This window comes from Colobus angolensis, unplaced genomic scaffold (assembly GCF_000951035.1).
Source record: "Colobus angolensis palliatus isolate OR3802 unplaced genomic scaffold, Cang.pa_1.0 Scaffold67, whole genome shotgun sequence".
NCBI classification, from domain to species: Eukaryota; Metazoa; Chordata; class Mammalia; order Primates; family Cercopithecidae; genus Colobus; species Colobus angolensis.
The window spans coordinates 6576426-6592826 of record NW_012120376.1 but is presented as its reverse complement, the minus strand read 5'-3'; the positions used below and the strand labels follow the sequence as shown (position 1 = coordinate 6592826).

At 50.4% G+C, this 16401-nt stretch overlaps 1 protein-coding gene across 6 annotated transcripts in view; it reads right to left on the bottom strand.

Annotated features, from left to right (window-relative positions):
- Window positions 1-16401, bottom strand: part of STAT6 (signal transducer and activator of transcription 6, interleukin-4 induced) — a 35134-nt gene that overhangs the window by 9212 nt on the left and 9521 nt on the right. Inside the window, exons 1-11 of one of the 6 annotated variants that reach the window (XM_011926056.1) lie at window positions 7447-7738; window positions 4500-4636; window positions 3942-4080; window positions 3568-3651; window positions 3035-3173; window positions 2870-2922; window positions 2533-2681; window positions 1820-1951; window positions 1503-1691; window positions 1069-1156; window positions 800-922 (exon numbers count right to left, since the gene is read on the bottom strand). In XM_011926056.1, the coding sequence (XP_011781446.1) occupies window positions 800-922; window positions 1069-1156; window positions 1503-1691; window positions 1820-1951; window positions 2533-2681; window positions 2870-2922; window positions 3035-3173; window positions 3568-3651; window positions 3942-4080; window positions 4500-4615 (1212 nt within the window). In that variant the 5' untranslated portion in view covers window positions 4616-4636; window positions 7447-7738. Of the gene's footprint in view, window positions 1-799; window positions 923-1068; window positions 1157-1502; window positions 1692-1819; window positions 1952-2532; window positions 2682-2869; window positions 2923-3034; window positions 3174-3567; window positions 3652-3941; window positions 4081-4499; window positions 4637-6414; window positions 6719-7446; window positions 7739-16401 lie in introns of those variants that run through there. The other 5 variants (XM_011926057.1, XM_011926058.1, XM_011926060.1 and 2 more) reach the window with 5 other exon arrangements.

The window sequence follows — 16401 nt, the reverse complement described above, 5'->3', positions numbered from 1 at the left end:
CGTGATCTGCCCACCTCGGCCTCCCAAAGTGCTGGGATTACAGGCGTGAGCCACTGCGCCTGGCCAATTTTTTTATTTTTAGTAGAGACGGGGTTTCACCATATTGGCCAGGCTGGTCTCGAACTCCTGACCTCGTGATCTACCCACCTTGGCCTCCCAAAGTGCTGGGGCTACAGGCGTGAGCCACCACGCCCAGCTGGACAGGGGTTTCTTAGTAAAGCAAGAAGTTTCCTCAGGGGGCTGGCTCTGAGCACTCAGAGAAGTTACTGGACTCACACATCATAATCAAAAAGTTCATGCCATGTTATTAAAAGTTTTCTGAAGCTCAGTCAGGGCCTCACTCTAGAGAAGTGGTTATGAGTCACTGCTATGGAGCCAGACCTCCAGGTTTCAAATACCAGCTCCAACACTTAGCTGTGTGACTGGGACAAACTACTTAAACTCTCTGTGTCTCAATGTCCTTATCTATAAAATGAGGCTGATAATACTGCCTACCTCATAATGTTACCGTGAAAACCAAACGTGTGTGTGCTGGCACGCATGTGCGTGTGTATCATTTAATAGAGAGATCTGGTCTATAGGAAGTGCTTCCTAAGTGTTTGCTGCTATCCGCTACTATTCCCTGCCCCGTGCGCTCCATGCTCTTGCTCTACCCCACTCACCTGGGCCCCAGTGTGCATGAATCCCAGACACATGGGGTATGGGGCAGTTACAGGAGGTGAGGGTCCAGAGACCCTGTGTGTGGCATTAGAGAAGGACTCGGGGTCCCAGATTGGGGTAGGGCTGGGCCACGGTTCACCTGGAGCTGGATGGGGAGTTTGCCGGGGCCAAGTGTGAAGCTGGCAGAGAAGAGCACAGCACACTTCTCCTCTGTGACAGACTCAGTGCCCTTCCGCTCACACCGCTTGATCTTCTTGAGAAGCTGTGGGTGGGGTGAGAGAGAGCAAGGGCGAGTGCATGAGGACAGAGACCGCTCCTCTTGGGCTTCCCGACATCCTCTCCAAGGACAGTCCCATAGTCTTCTAGTGGTGCCCCCCTCACTGCCCACTGCACCCCGAAGCCCCTCACCAGGTTCTTGAACAGGGCAGAGCAGCAGTTCCCAGGAATGCTGTTCTCCAAGGGCACAGTGTTGTTGATGATTTCTCCAGTGCTTTCTCTGCCAGGGGAGGTCAGAGTGTGAACGAGCGCATCTCACTGTGGCCAGGTGCGGCAACGCGCTTGAGTGCATGGGTGAGTGTAGACTACCCATTGTCGCCAGCCCTAAATCTCCACATCTCTGTTTGGGTTCTTAAGGGAGGAGTCCCCATCTTGGCCAAGTCATGATGCCCCCACCCCATTCCAGCCCTAAATGGGTCCCTCCCTTTCCTCTGCCTTGACCATTCAGGGTCTCCACATCCCATGGCTCTCCCTCCCCATCCCTTGCTCTTTTCAGTGCCAGCCTCCCAAGCTGCCTCCATCACCCTAACATGCCTTCTCCAACCCCAGGTCCAATCCCAGCTTACGCTCCAGCCCCAGGACCCTGAGGCACACTCAGCTCCCTCGCCTGCTTCTCTGTCACCATGTCAGCCCTGACCAGTGGAGGCTTGGCTGGGGCCCCCAGGAACCTCAAGCCCAACAGGAATCGAACTCCAGCCTGGAACTTGGTCTGAGTCTTCAGTACCTGGGGCGGCTGCTTCTCCACCAGGAAACAACTGGGAGTGAGGAGGACACAAGGGGAGTTGGGGGCTAGGACCCTGCTGGTGCCCTCCCCACAGCTCTAGCCCCCTTCTTTTCTTCCTGAGGTCTGTTCTAGGCCAGACTGGGGACTCCCGGGGCATACCTGGTGACGAGGGTTCGCAGGACTTCATCCAGCCGGCCAATCAGCGATGCCCGGGTCTTGGGCTCAAGCTCCCCACCAGCCGCCCCTACCTCCTGCTGTAGCTGGGAATAAATGTCCACCAGGCTCTCACACCTGGGGCCAGGACAGTGGTCAGGGGGCATAGGATTAAGGCTGCTTGCTCCGGCCCAGACTCCCTTCCACTATACCCAGGGAGAAAGGCTATTATGCGTGGAGGAGTGGGGTGGGTAGTGGGTGTGGCTGCAAGGCACCTGGGCTGAAGGGGGTTCTGTGATCTGTTGGCCTAGGGTCTGGGTGGGAGGTTTGTTCTCAGTGCCTACACCCCTGTGGAAACCCAGCCGCCTCTCCCCCGATGGCTCTTGCACCCAGGACAGCTGCCCACCCTTACAGTGCTTTGTAGCAAATTGGAAAGTGTTCCCACCCAATAAACCAAATGGAAAAGTCCTCCTATTCTTCTGGGCATGGAGAGAAGCCTGGGTTGGGTGAGTCCCTGTTTGTGCCCCTCGACTGGGCCCACTTGTACAGGATTCGACCTGAACGACAGTGTGCACAGCCCCACTGGAACCGGCTTTTATGCATCTTGGTCCACTCCAAGGCCCTCCCGCCTGGCTTCTCTCTCTCACCTGTAGGGCCTCCAGCAGTGTCAGCTGCCCACCCCCAGCTTATGCCCCCTTCCCCATCAGCCCTGGCCCAACCTCTCCTGGAGTGGGGCCAGGCTCTCCTCAAAGGGTGCACCATTCCCTGCCAGCTGCTGCTGCCGTTTCCAAATCTGGATCCTCTTCAGCACTAGGGCCTTGGCTGCCTCCAGCTCTCCAGTGGTCTCCTGCAGTAGCATGGCCAGGGCCTATGGGCAGAAAGGGGCCTGAGCCAGGGCCTCACGCTGCCTCCGCATCCAGCTCCTGGGATACGGCTCTTTTTCTCACTCCTCTGGAATTCCCTTACCCTACTTCAGCCTGTGTCTCTCTGAGGTCTGGCTTCCATCCCTCCAGCTGCACTTTGACCTCAGTCTCCACCTCTCAGCCCATTACTCACCTCACTTGGCCCAGTCCCATTAGCAGGAGTTTCTATCAAGCTGTGCAGAGACACTGAGGGTTGGGGGCAGAAATCAAGGGTGCAGACAGATTAGAGGTTCAGTTAAGGTTGAGATCCAAGAGGGGACCACTCCTACACACTCCCCAGAACCACCCTGGCCCCCACCTTGGCCAGCCTCATTCCCCTTCTGCAGGGCTTCTCGGAGAAGGTGGATCTCCCCTACTCGGTGCTGCAGCCTCCGCAGGGCTGTCTTAAACTTGAGTTCTTCCTGCTTCCAGTGGAAAGGCATTGGCAAGTGGCGAAACTACGCAGGAAGGACAGATGCCAAGAGGTGAAACACTCTGCTCATCCCTCTATACCTGGCCTCCACTCTCTGCTCTGCAGATAGCGTTTTCTTGCTCCCCTCTCCCCTTTGGCAGTTCTTCCTGACCTTTTGGAATATCGTGAGACCTTGCTCCTAGCAGAATCAGCTCCTTATCCGTTGCTGTGCTCTCTCCAGGCCTCTTACCCTCAGTCCCTCATGGAAAGATTCCCTGAGCTTGACTTGGGGTTCACTCTGACCCTAAGAACCTCCTTTGGTTATTCCTGGGCCTAGAACACTGAGCCTTTACTGAGGTTCAAATTCTTTCTAGTTTGTCATGGCTCAGGCCAAAGTCTCAGGGAATTGAGTTGGGGTGGGAAGTGGAATATCACAATACCTGTTCCATAACAGCTTTTTTCTCTCCTTGAAGTATTTGTCTGAAAGTGGCCACCAGCTTCAGGGGGTCCCTCTGATATATGCTCTATAGAAATGAGAGTGGTAAACAGTGAGCGTGGCTCTTACCCATGTCCTTCAATCCCTCCAATCCCCAGGCCCCCATTCACACATATACTATAAGGCAGCACAACTGTAGACTCCAGAAGTTTTTGTGTATTTGCATGCTTTTAAAATCTAATTTGCCTGCTAGCTAGCAGCTAACCACAGGAACACAAATTTGCTTCCAGCATCCAACCAATTTTCTTCCAGGGCCCAATGCTCAACCCAGTTCAACCTCAGCCCCACCCAGCCTTGTTCCCTCCCCTCCTTCCCCACCTCCAGGGTACTGATGTGTTGCAAGACGGTGCTCCCCTCCCCCTGCTCTCCAGCAGAGGCCTGAAGGCGCTGGACAGTGTCTGAAAGTAGGGCACTAGCCATGTTGCAGCAGAAGGCGTCTGAGCCGACCAGGAACTCCCTGCAGGAAGATCAGGATGAGGCTACCTCAGGCCAGGGCTTCCTCAGCTCTCCTGACCCTTTACCCCACAGCCAAAAGCTCAGCAGTTCCTTTCTCGCTCCTTATTCTCCATCTAGGCCCTCTGTAGCTTTTACCCATGCTCCTTGTTCCCCATTCTTCTAGCTGTTATGAGAAGTGCTTTTGTCCCAGCCCAAACCTCCCTCCTCTTTGGCTCAGCCTCCTAAGAGATGGGGTCTCCATCTGTCAACATTCATAGGCTGGTCTTGATGGGGCACAGACTCCCTGCTAAATCTAGGTCACTACACACGTAATAACAGGTCTCAAGTTCTGAATCCATGGCTGAGGGGGAAAAAGTCTAAGGAGAAGGAAGATGAGTCAGGGAAGACTTGGGGAACCAGCAGGGAACAGCCAGGACTCACCAGGGCTGGCTCTCCAGCCAGTCACCCAGAAGATGCCGCAGGTGTTGGGGAAAGTCGACATAGAGCCGCTGCACTTTTTCTGGGGGCATCTTGGAGACCAGACCCCACAGAGACATGATCTGGGACTTGGAGGTTGCCTGGAGGAGAAAAATAAGGCCACTCTGAGGGGTGCCCAAGAAACTTGGCCTATCTTCTGGAGCAGCCGGGGACCTCCTATAGATAGCCCTCCTAGGAACCATCCCCACCACCACTCACGGCCAGACCACCTTAAACCAGGGGCATCCTGGGTCAATGCCTGAGATGGGGGTAACTCCTTCAGTGATAGATACAGGGGTGGAAAGAGCTGAGCTGTAGCCAGAGGGGTGGGGAGGCAAAGAGAGACAGGGCAGTAGGGAGACAGCTCTCTTGAAGATGGCAGAGAATTTGGTTGCAGCTCTAGACCTGACTCTGGTTCTGTGGGCAAGGAGCCTTCCCTGTGTGGGCTTCGATTTTCTCGTCTATAAAATATGAGTGTTAGATGAATGGAAAACTTCCCAAACTTTTTAAAGCAGTAGGCAATGTCAGCTTTTAATCTGTGGAATCTCAATTACATAAAAGGTACGAAACTGAAGATGCCCTGTTGAAAGCAAGCATAGAAAGCCTGAAACTTGACTGCTTCTACTTCCCTCTCCCCATCTCCTGACGCCAAAGGCGTCCCTAGACAAACCTCTCAAAATTCTGGCACTCCATGAGATAATTTGAAAACCACAAGGCTCGGCCGGGAGCGGTGGCTCACACCTGTAATCCCAGCACTTTGGGAGGCCGAGGTGGGTGGATCACTAGGTCAGGAGATCAAGACCATCTTGGCTAACACAGTGAAACCCTGTCTCTACTAAAAATACAAAAACAAAATTAGCCGGGCGTGGTGTTGGGCCCCTGTAGTCCCAGCTACTCAGGAGGCTGAGGTGAGAGAACGGTGTGAACCCGGGAGGCGGAGCTTGCAGTGAGCCGAGATTACACCACTGTACTCAAGCCTGGGCCACAGAGCAAGAGTCAGTCCCAAAAATATATATATAAATAAATAAAATAAAATAAAAATGAAAACCACAAGGCTAGATGATGAAGAGGATGGGAGAGTAATAACAGCTACTATTTGTTAAGCACTTACCACGTAGGAGGCATACACTCAGTGCATTATCTCATTCAGGCCTCATGACACTTTTGAAAATATATAATATCCCATTTTATAGATGAAGAAACTGAGGCTTAAAGAGGTCTCTACCCTGCCCAAGGTCACTCAGTAGGTGAGTTTGGAAAGCAGGCTTTGAATCTGAGTGGGGATTTACCATCGCACTGTGTTGTTAGGATCCCTTCCAGGGGCAAATCTGATCATCCTAAGAAGTGGGGGAAGATGGGAGGAGACTTGAAGGAGGCAAGTTGGAAAAGGAAAGTAGAGAGAACTAAGGAAGAGGATGGGAGAGACTGGGAAAAAAGGCAGGTTTAGTAAGCCAGGAGGAAAGAGCCTAGAAGAGAGAGGAAGCTGGAGGGCTAGAAGGCGAAGAAGAGAGACGAAAACAGGGAGAAAGGAGAGAAGGTGACAGAGAAGTAGAGGAGGGGGTTGCATCCCCATTTCCAGGTTCAGGGGGAACTGGGTAGACCAGTGGTTTCCCAGGGGCCTCTCAGTTCACATTTCTCACAATATCCCTCTCCTAGAGATGAGGGAGAGGATGGGATGACAACTCCCCTGGTCTCCCAAAACCCAGTAACCCCAAGTCCTCCTGTTCCACGTTCAGCCTCTCACTTCTCCCAGGACTCTCAAAGGGATGGAAAATGGAGAGGACCCTTCTCTGGACCTTCCTGCTCCAAGACCTTCATGCCCCTCTTTCCTCCAGTTCCCACTTCCCCCAGCTCTTTTCTCCTCAAGGCGAATCCTTACCCCTCCTGCTCAGGTTCCTCCAATAGGCCTTTCTCTAACCCAAGAGAGAAAGGTCCTCTGGAGTGGGTGGGCAGAGCTTTCCTCGGCATCCCCTTGCAAAGTGACCAGCCTCCTGGCATGGCCCTGGCTAGAAATATCCAACCCCTCTTCTTCCCCAGACATTAGGAGGACACATTTCTCCCCACCCCAACTCATAACAAGGCTGGGTCGATTGGCTTGACCAGGACAGGGGCTCCTTTAGCCTTCAGCCCGCTGAAGGGGAAGGGAGGGAGGAACCACGGCGTGAGGGGCGGGGCCAGTGTTCCCTCCCAAACCCAGAAGGGAAGCGCAAGGTCTGGGATCCTTGTCCGCCCGCTTGGTGGCCTAAACTCGCTTATCTCAACCCCTACCTCCCGGAGTCCTCTGACTGTGGGACCACAGGATCGAAAGTTAAAACAGCTTCTCTGAGTTGCCCGATGTGTGGATGTGGCGGTGGGGGCGGGCGGGGAGGTGGAGCCAGTTCAGCGCGAGGAGGGTTAACTCGGCGCCACCGCTGGGAAATCTCAGCGTCTACAGCAGCCAAGCGTGAAGCAGTTTTGAGGGGGAAATTCCCCCTCCTCTGGGGCACCATGAGGTCTACATCTGGGGCTCGCTCACCCCCCAGCCACACCCTTGAACAGGAACCTTAAGCGGAGGGCAGGATAGGGTTTAACGAGGATCCACTGCCCTCTGGCATCCACCTTCCAGGGAGGGGCGGCCACTTCCCCCGACCCAGGGCAGAGGAGCACTCCTTCACCTTCTTTCCCTGACTTTCCATGGCCCTGGGGGTGCAGGGGTGAGGCTGTGAAAACGTGACCCATGGGGGAGGGGAGTACTGAGGCCTGGACCCTCCCAGATTCCTCCAGGAGTTCGAAACTGCCAAAACCCAGTGCCACCAGCCACCAACACTAGCTGAAACCATCTCTTGGGGACCATCCACCCAGCCAGGGGAGGATCCCGAGAGCTCCCCCGCCGAATCCACCCCCACACACTCAAAGAGGCCCCCGCACCCACCTCGGAGGCAACCCCTCTGCTGTCTTCTCCCTTTCTCAGCAGGCACTGCCAGGCCCCATAGGTCTGTAGCTCTGTCCAGCGAGTTCAAGGCTGGCCCTGCTGGCACCTCCCCCCTTCCACCACCACCACCAAAAAGAAAAATAAAATAAAACACACACATACATACACACACACACACTCCTCTCCCGTCCTCCCTCTTCAGTGTAAGCAGTGGCTGCCCCAGCCCGCTGTTTCCGGCTTCTCCTTCTACCCAGGTCCCTCCCTGGAGCTCTGACGACACAGAGAAGAGAAAGTGGGCTGGAGGAGGAAGAGGAAGAAAGTGGGGTGAATATATGTGCCTCCTGTGCCGAGTCGGGGAGCACGTGGGGGATCAGGACTGGGGTCCAGGCCTTGGAGCCAGGCTCCGGCGGAGGCTGACCCCCACTTACTCCGGACCCCTCAAAAGCATCAGCTTTTCTCCAGAAAGTCACCCAATATCAAACAGAGACATGCCACCCCTAACTGGTTGGCTCCCAAACTCAAAGTCTGCCAAGGGCTGGGGTTTGGGCCCATGAGGGACTGGGCTCCCCAGGGCCTCAGGAAAAGTAAATCCCTCTGGACTCTGCGCTCCCTCCAGTGGAGGACCCTGAAAAGCAGCCGGGGAGCTCGATGCCAGCCAACTCCTAGGTCCCCCTCCCTTCTGGCAGGGAACGCCTTAGAGGTCGGTCTCGTGACCACTGACGGGAGGGAGTGGGGGAGGGGAACCCTCAGCTCAGAATTCTGGAAGACTCCAGGAGTCCCTTGGACTGAAGCTGGTCTTTGCCCTCTCCTCACAGGGCACCCCTCCTGAGACTGTGGGGGGAACCAGCACAAGCCGGAGCTGCTGCCTGCAGATTCACAAGGGACAAGTTTGAATACGAATCTGCTGTGTTCCTATCTGCCAAGTTCCTATCTCTTTCTGGGATAAACACTGAGACACGCCAAGAAACAAACACACACATGCACAACTTCCCTGACCACAAGACTACACACACACACACACACACACACACACACGTGCAGGCAGGCTCACAAACATATCCGCACTCAGAGCCCACTGCAGTCACACCACACACACACACACAGAGTCTTGCTCAGCTTCTGAGTCATCATCATAACTAGTGGAGGGTTCTGCAGTTTTTGCTGGGGGAGGAGCTGGAGGAGACCAAGGGACCCAGAGAGGCCTTTACTCCCCGACACCTGAGAGCCCCAGTGTGTGGAAGAGGTAGTGTCTGAGGGGCGGCGGAAGTTTCTGCTCCCCTCCTCCCTCCCATAGCCGGGCTGGGCTGAGGGGCCAAAGCTAGGCCTATGCTGCCCCCTGGTGCCTGAACTGATTTCCAGAACCAGCTCTTCCCACTCCATCCCTTGGTACCCCGCAGGTCTGTGCATGAGTGCATGTGTGTGGATCCAGCCAGGCAGCAGAGGGTTTGAACACAGCAGCATATAGCAGTTAAGAGACTGGACTGTGCATACAGGCTGCTTGGGTTCAAATCCTGCTAATGCTGCTAACCACACAACCCTGGGCAATTTACTCTGTGATTCATTCTCATCATCTGTAAAGTGGAGCAAATAAGTCTTAACCCATAATGTTGTGAGGATCAAATGCAGTAATACATCTGAAGGCTTAGAACAGTGACTGACACACAGTAACTGTCAGGCACTATTTTTATGGTTCCTAATAAACCAGGTATGAGGAAAAGCGAAGGGTCTCCATCCTACATAGAAGTCCCCAGATTTGGGGGTCATATTACTGCCAAAAGAATCCTATTGAGAGTGTGTGTGCATATGTGTCCGCTGTGTCTGCAGGGCAGTGAATGGAAGAGAAGGGAGGCACGGCTGGAGGTAGCAGGCAGGGAATCTGTCCATTGGCTTGTCCAACAAGCCATGCTAGGATCAAGATGTGTGCACATACGTGTTCATGGCACACGTGCTTTGTATGTGCTTCCAGGTGCCCACTCTGCCTGCAGACATCCACAGACAGTAGGTGAAGCCAGGTTTCACCATCTAGGGGTGTCAGAGCTACAAGTCCCCAAAGACTTGGGTAGCAGGAGGGAAAAGAGTAAATGTGTTTTCTGACTTTGGCTTCTTTTAAGGGGTAGGAAGGAAAGGAGCAAGTACTGTTAGAAAAATGGTATTTATTGTCTCCCTCTCTAACTGATTATACCAATGGGAACACTGTGATGTAAGGGGGAAAAAAAACAGAATTTAGAGGCAAATCTGGCTTGGGTTTGATTCCATTTAGGAGGTTCTCAATCAGGTGTCAATCCCTCAAATGAGAATAATAGTCATACCTACTTCAACAGAGTCTAGGCTAGGGTAAAGTGCCTAGAGTATGAAATTTAAGGAGATACTCATCTTCAGATTGTACAATTGCAGGGTCTGTCAGACTTTCATTAATGACATCTGCACCTGCATGACTGTGAGGGTGACTGTATCACCCTCCCCTGGGCCCTGCCATCCCATCGAGTGGTGGTAAAGATTGCACAAGAGAGGCTCATGCCTGTAATTCCAGCACTTTGGGAAGCTGAGGCAGGCAGATCACAAGGTCAGGAGATTGAGACCATCCTGGTCAACATAGTGAAACCCTGTCTCTACTAAAAATACAAAAAATTAGTCGGGCGTGGTGGTGCATGCCTATAGTCCCAGCTACTCGGGAGGCTGAGGCAGGGAAATCACTTCAACCTGGGAGGCAGAGATTGTAGTGAGCTGAGATCATGACACCGCACTCCAGCCTGGTGACAGAACGAGACTCTGTCACACACACACACACACACACACAAAAGATTGCACAAGAGAAAGCATAAGGAAAAAATAACTTCACGTCTGTGTACTGCCGGTTACAACCCAATAGTGAGTCACAAAATCAATTTTACAACCCAATAGTGAGCCACAAAATCAATTTGGTGAGTGTATCAGTTTGCTAGGGCTGCTGTAACAAAGTACTACAAATTGTATGACTTAACAGAAATCTCTCAAGATGCTGGAGGCTAGAAGTCCAAGATCAAGGTTAACATGAGCAGGGTTGATTGATTTCTTCTCAGGGATGTGAAGGAAGGCTGTGTTCCAGGCCTCCCTCCTTGGTTTGTAGATGGCCATTTTCACATTCACTGTGTGAATCTACAAACCAAGGAGGGAGGCCTGGAACACACAGTTGTATGTGTTGTATGCAAGTCAGCCTCCAAGTTTCCCTTTCTTTCAAGGATACCAGTTATATTGCATTAAGCACCACCCAAATGGCCTCATTTTAACTTAATTACCTCTGTAAAGACCCTATAAGTGGGTCCTTCAAAATAAGGTCACATCCTGAGGTACTTGGGATTAGGACTTCAAGAGAATTTTTGAGGAACGCAACTCAGCCCATAACAGCATCTTGACCAGGCACAATGGCTCACACCTGTAATCCCAATACTCTGGGAGGCTGAGGCAGGAGGATTGCTGAAGGCCAGGAGTTCGAGACCAGCCTGGGCAACATAGCAACATCCCATGTCTATGAAAAAAATTTAAAACAAAATTAAAAACCAAAACATAAAAAAAAAAAAACAACAGTGTCTCGACCATCACTCTTTAAAACTGAAGTAAAGGCCAGGCGCAGTGGCTCATGCCTGTAATCCTAGCACTTTGGGAGGCCGAGGTGGGTGGATCACCTGAGGTCAGGAGTTCGAGACCAGCCTGGCCAACATGAAGAAGCCTCGTCTCTACTAAAAAACACAAAAAATTAACCGGGCACAGTGGCACGTGCCTGTAATCCCAGCTACCTGGGAGGCTGAGGCAGGAGAATCACTGGAACCCAAGAGGCAGAGGCTGCAGTGAACTGAGATCACACCACTGCACTCCATCCTGGGCAACAGAGCAAGACTCCATCTCAAAAAATAAAAAAGTGAATAAAATTAAAAAATAAAACTGAAGTAGAGTAGAACAGTACAGAAAATATCAGAAGGCATCATGTGAAGTAAGGATAAGTATTGTTTAATTAAACTTTTGTTTCAGCTTTATATATGTATCTGAATTCTTTTTTTTTTTTTTTAAATTTGAGATGGAGTCTCCTTCTGTTGCCCGGGCTGGAGTACAGTGGTGTGATCTCAGCTCACTGCAACTTCCGCCTCCCAGGTTCAAGCAATTCTCCTATCTCAGCCTCCCCAGTAGCTGGGACTACAGGCGCATGCCACGACACCCAGCCAGTTTTTACATTTTTAGTAGAGACACCATATTGGTCAGGCTGGTCTTGAACTCCTGGCCTCAGGTGATCCACCCACCTCGCCCTCCCAAAGTGCTGGGATTACAGCCATGAGCCACCACTGCCCGCCCTATATGTATCTGAATTCTAAGTCATGACGTAAAACATACTTTTTAGTGCTGGTTGTATAAAAAAAAAAGCAATCCCAGCACTTTGGGAGGCCAAAGTGGGCGGATCACCTAAGGTAAGGAGTTCGAGATCAGCCTGGCCAACATGGTGAAACCCTGTCTCTACTAAAAATACAAAAATTAACCAGGCATGGTGGCACTGCCCTGTAGTCCCAGCTACTTGGGAGGCTGAGGCACAAGAATTGTTTAAACCCAGGAGCTGGGGGTTACAGTGAGCCAGGATCACACCACTGCACTTCAGTGACAGAGTGAGGGTCTGTCTCAATAATAGTAATAATAATAATAATAATGGAAGCACAATTTGGATACTGGTGGCCACTACATGTTCCTTTGTATTGCTTTTTAATTATTTTGTGGGTACATCTTTCTTCCTCAACAATAACACAAGTTCAAGGAGGGTAAGGACTCATATCATACTGTACACACTGCTGTGCAGCAGCTAGAAAAGACAACATGCGTTCTTGCTGGTAAAGATACCAAGGGCTACAATTAACTGAGTGTCTCCCGTGTACTTGGTTCTGGGCTAAATGTTTTACACATAGTCTCCTATATAAGGACTAAACTGATTGATGGATTGATTGCTGGAGCTCAGTACATGTCACAGACAAGACAGTTCAAGAACACTGAATGGTGGCCCGTGATTTGTGGAGGATGAAGGAAACGAGGAGGAGGTCACAAAAGAATTGTGGAAAGCTGCTGAGGGCCCCTAGACAACTCTATCTCCCAAGCCTTCACTGTTCTCCCCAAGTTTCCATCCATCTTCATACCAACTCATCATTTAATTAGGAAACACCTCCTTTCTGCCTCTTCAGGCACCTGTTCCATTTATTATCCCCTTGATTCCCCAAATCTCCACCCTCCTGCTCTGTAGTTATGACAGCTGTATCCTTTCGGCATAAAGCATGTCTGAATCCTCTCTCTCTCTCTCATAGAACAGGGTCTCAATATGTTGTCCAGGCTCTTGAACTCCTGAACTCAAGTGATCCTCCTGCCTCGACCTCCCAAAATGTTGGGATTATAGCCATGAGCCACCGTGCCCAGCCTGAAATGAATCTTGAAGGGACATAGGAATTATTCAGGCAAAGAACAAGGAGAGCATTGAGGCAGGAAGAAGGTTTAGTACATGCAAAGGCACGGATACCTGTGGCAGCATGGTACCTTCTGGGAACAGGTAGTAGCGGGCAATGGGGAGCATTAGAAAATTTAGACAGGTGGGTCATATGATAAGATTTAGTAGAGGGATCAGCCTAGCTGCAATGTGGAGGGTGGATTTAAAAGATAAGTCCTGAAGCAAGGAGATCCATTCAGAAGGTTAACAACAACAGAGAGGGAGACAATACAGTTGAAGAGCAGAGGTGAAGCACTGTGGAATGGAGACTGATTAGGAAGAAAAGTAAAGACACGAGGGGCCAGTGTCAAAGGAAAGAAAGGCAAGAAACTGGAAGTCTCAACAGACTTAAAGACCAGGTTTCTTGGAGGCAAGGGAAAGAAAGAACTATAAGGGTAAGATGTTGTGGTCAGAATCTAGGGAGTGAGATTTCAGTCCAGCTCTCCTGCAAGGGTGTGGTAAAGGTGGTGGCTATGAGAGTGAGTGGCTACAGCAACACAGAGGTAAGTCATTGGCGTCAAAGAGAACAAGGAACCAAGAGGCCAGGGTGTTGGCTGGACTACCTGCATGAGCACTGAAACCATCTGGGTTTGTGGAAAACCTGAGGTGGACAGGAAGACAGTCGGCTGCTAAAGTCTTCACAGAAGGCCAGGCGTGGTGGCTCGTGCCTGTAATCCCAGCACTCTGGGAGGCTGAGGTGGGCAGATTGCTTGAGGCCAGGAGTTTGAGACCAGCCTGGGCAACATGGTGAACTGCTGCCTCTAGAAAAAATACAAAAATGAGCCTGGCATGGTGGTGTGTGCCTGTAGTTCCAGCCATTGGGGAGGCTAAGGTGGGAGGATTCCTGAGCCCAGGATGTCAAGGCTGCAGTGAGCCATAATCGCGCCACTGCACTCCAGCCTGGGCAACAGAGTGAGAGCCTGTCTCAAAAAAATAAAAATAAAATAAACAAAGCCTTCACAGAGTAAAGTGACCAGGACATCAGTGGATAACAGCAAAAATAATAACTAACACTTAGTGGGACTTTATGTGTTGCTTCAATTCTTACTCTAAAATTGAAGCACTGTACTTTTTGTCCTACAACAATAATACGAGCTAGAACTACGTGCCCAATACAGTAGCTACTAATCACTTGTGGCTATTTCAGTTTTAAAATTCAATGCCTCTGATATATCAGCCATATTTCAAATGTGCAATAGCCATGCATGACTTGTGGCTACTATATTAGAACAGACATGGGGCATTTCCGTCATCACAGAAAATTCTATTGGATAGTGCTGATAACCCTCATTTTACAAATGAGGAAACTGTGGCATGGAAAGTTCAGCAACTTGCTCAAGGTTAAAGTGAGAGAGCTGGGATTCGAATCTATTTGGTTTGGCCCCAGAACTGTTGCCCTTAAACCCTATGTTGCATATCCCAGTGGAAGGTGAAATAGCTGGTTCTTAAAGGAAGAGGAATTTGATATGACTGTTGAGGCAAGCACTGGCGGTGCCTATTCAGCAGCCAAGCTTTTCTCTCTTGCTAGCAAAGTCTGGATTTCACACAGGTGTCCCCCTCCTATATATTCAGGAGATGAATCCAGTTGGCCTAGCCAATCACAGTATTTCTATTCCCTTGGCCAGTGACCCAATCCTGGTCAATAGGACTTAGAGGGCTTCTGGGAAAAGTTTTGTTCTTCTTCAGTGCCATGCTCCCTTTTAGGATTGGAATAGCTGCAACCATGTTGCAACTGGGAGGGGAGATACCACCAACCAATGAGGATAAATTATGAGTGTGAAGAAGTGGAAAACCCTTGATGAATTAACCAGCCCTGGACCTGCTATAAAACTCCTCATTGTTCAGCCTGCTTTAATTGGGTCTTCCATTACTTGCTGTTAAATGCATCCCTAACTAAGGCCATGGTGAAGCCACATGGCCATAGGAAACAGAGACTCCGAGGTGGGCTGCCTGCCCGTCCTCCCACTACCACCTGCTCTATACACTTGAGAGAGTAAGTGATACCTCATTAAAGGAAGAATGTTCTCAAGGAAGGATCAGGTTCCAGACAAGTCAAGAGGGGCAAGGATAATGTGAGCCAGGGGTGGCTCCAGGCTTCAAGCAAGAAGAGGGGTGGAGAGCAGTATAACAGTGTTAGGAAGAGGAAGGACTGGGCTGAGTGGAGAAGGATGGATGCCCATCAAGTCCTGCCAAGGATGACAGGATGTGAGCAATGGTGGAGTCAGCTGATCTCAAGGCTTCAAACGGAGCCCTCGGGCTGTCACAGGCTTACTGTGGTGAAGGGACCTTTACTTCACAGAAGGACAAAGTAGCCATCCTGGTGAATGGGCAAAGTCAAGCAGCTCTGGATGGAGTCAGCTGTGGTCAGGATTGTGCCTCTGCAAGGAAATCTCAGCTCTTTAATTACTGTCTTGCCTCTCTCCCTTCAAGCCCTGTGCAGCCAAGCATCTTGGGAAAGTTACTCATATTCAGTCTTCTCTTCCTTACCTCCTCATTACACTGCCAGCTGGCTGCTACGCCCACCAGTCATGAAACTGTCCTGGCCTATGTCACATACACCCTCCTAGGGGCCTTGAATGATGGCACATTCCTGTCTCTCTCTTGCTGGACCTCTCAGCAGTACTCAACACTGTTAGCCATTCTTGAGTAAGTTCTCCCCCAACTACTTTTCATGATTCCTTTCTTGGTCTTTGGCCTACCTCTCCGGGTCCTTCCTCTCAGTCTCCTGTCTTCACGGGATACTTTTTCTGTGTGATCTCGTCCACATTTGAGACTCCATAGCTTGGGCAAGGCTACATAGTATGGTGATTAAAACCATGGCCGCTGGCAGACCACATGTGTTCAAATCTCTGCCCTACCAGGTGGTTGCTTTGTGGCACCCAAACTTCTATCAAGATGTGGATCATTACCCTCACCCCAACCCACAGGGAAAGCTACTGTTCTGATTTTTTTTTAAAGTGGAGTAATGTAGGATGTACTTTTATGTCTGGTTTCTTTTCAGCAACATGTTTTGAGGTTCATCCATGTTGCTGCATGTATCCATAGTTCTTTCATTTTTGTTGCTGAGCAGTGTCCCATGGTGGATCTATACCACAGTTTGTTTATCCTTTTTCAAATGAAGGATACCTGAGCTATAGCCAGCTTTTGGCTACTGTGAAGAAAACTGCTATGAATATTCTATGTTCAAGTCTGTGTGTGAACATATGCTTTCATTTCTCTCGGATAAATAACTGGGAATAGAATTGCTGAGTCATAGGGTAGGTGTATGTGTAGTTTTATGAGAAACTGCTACATATTGTTCCAAATTGATAGTATACTTTACATTTCCACTAATGATGTATGAGAGTTCCAGTTGCTCTGTATTCCCACTAACATTTGGTATTGTCAGTTTTTTAAAGTTTAATCATTTTGGTGAGTATGGAGAGGTATCATACTGTGGTTATAATTTGCTTTTTTTTTTTTTTTTT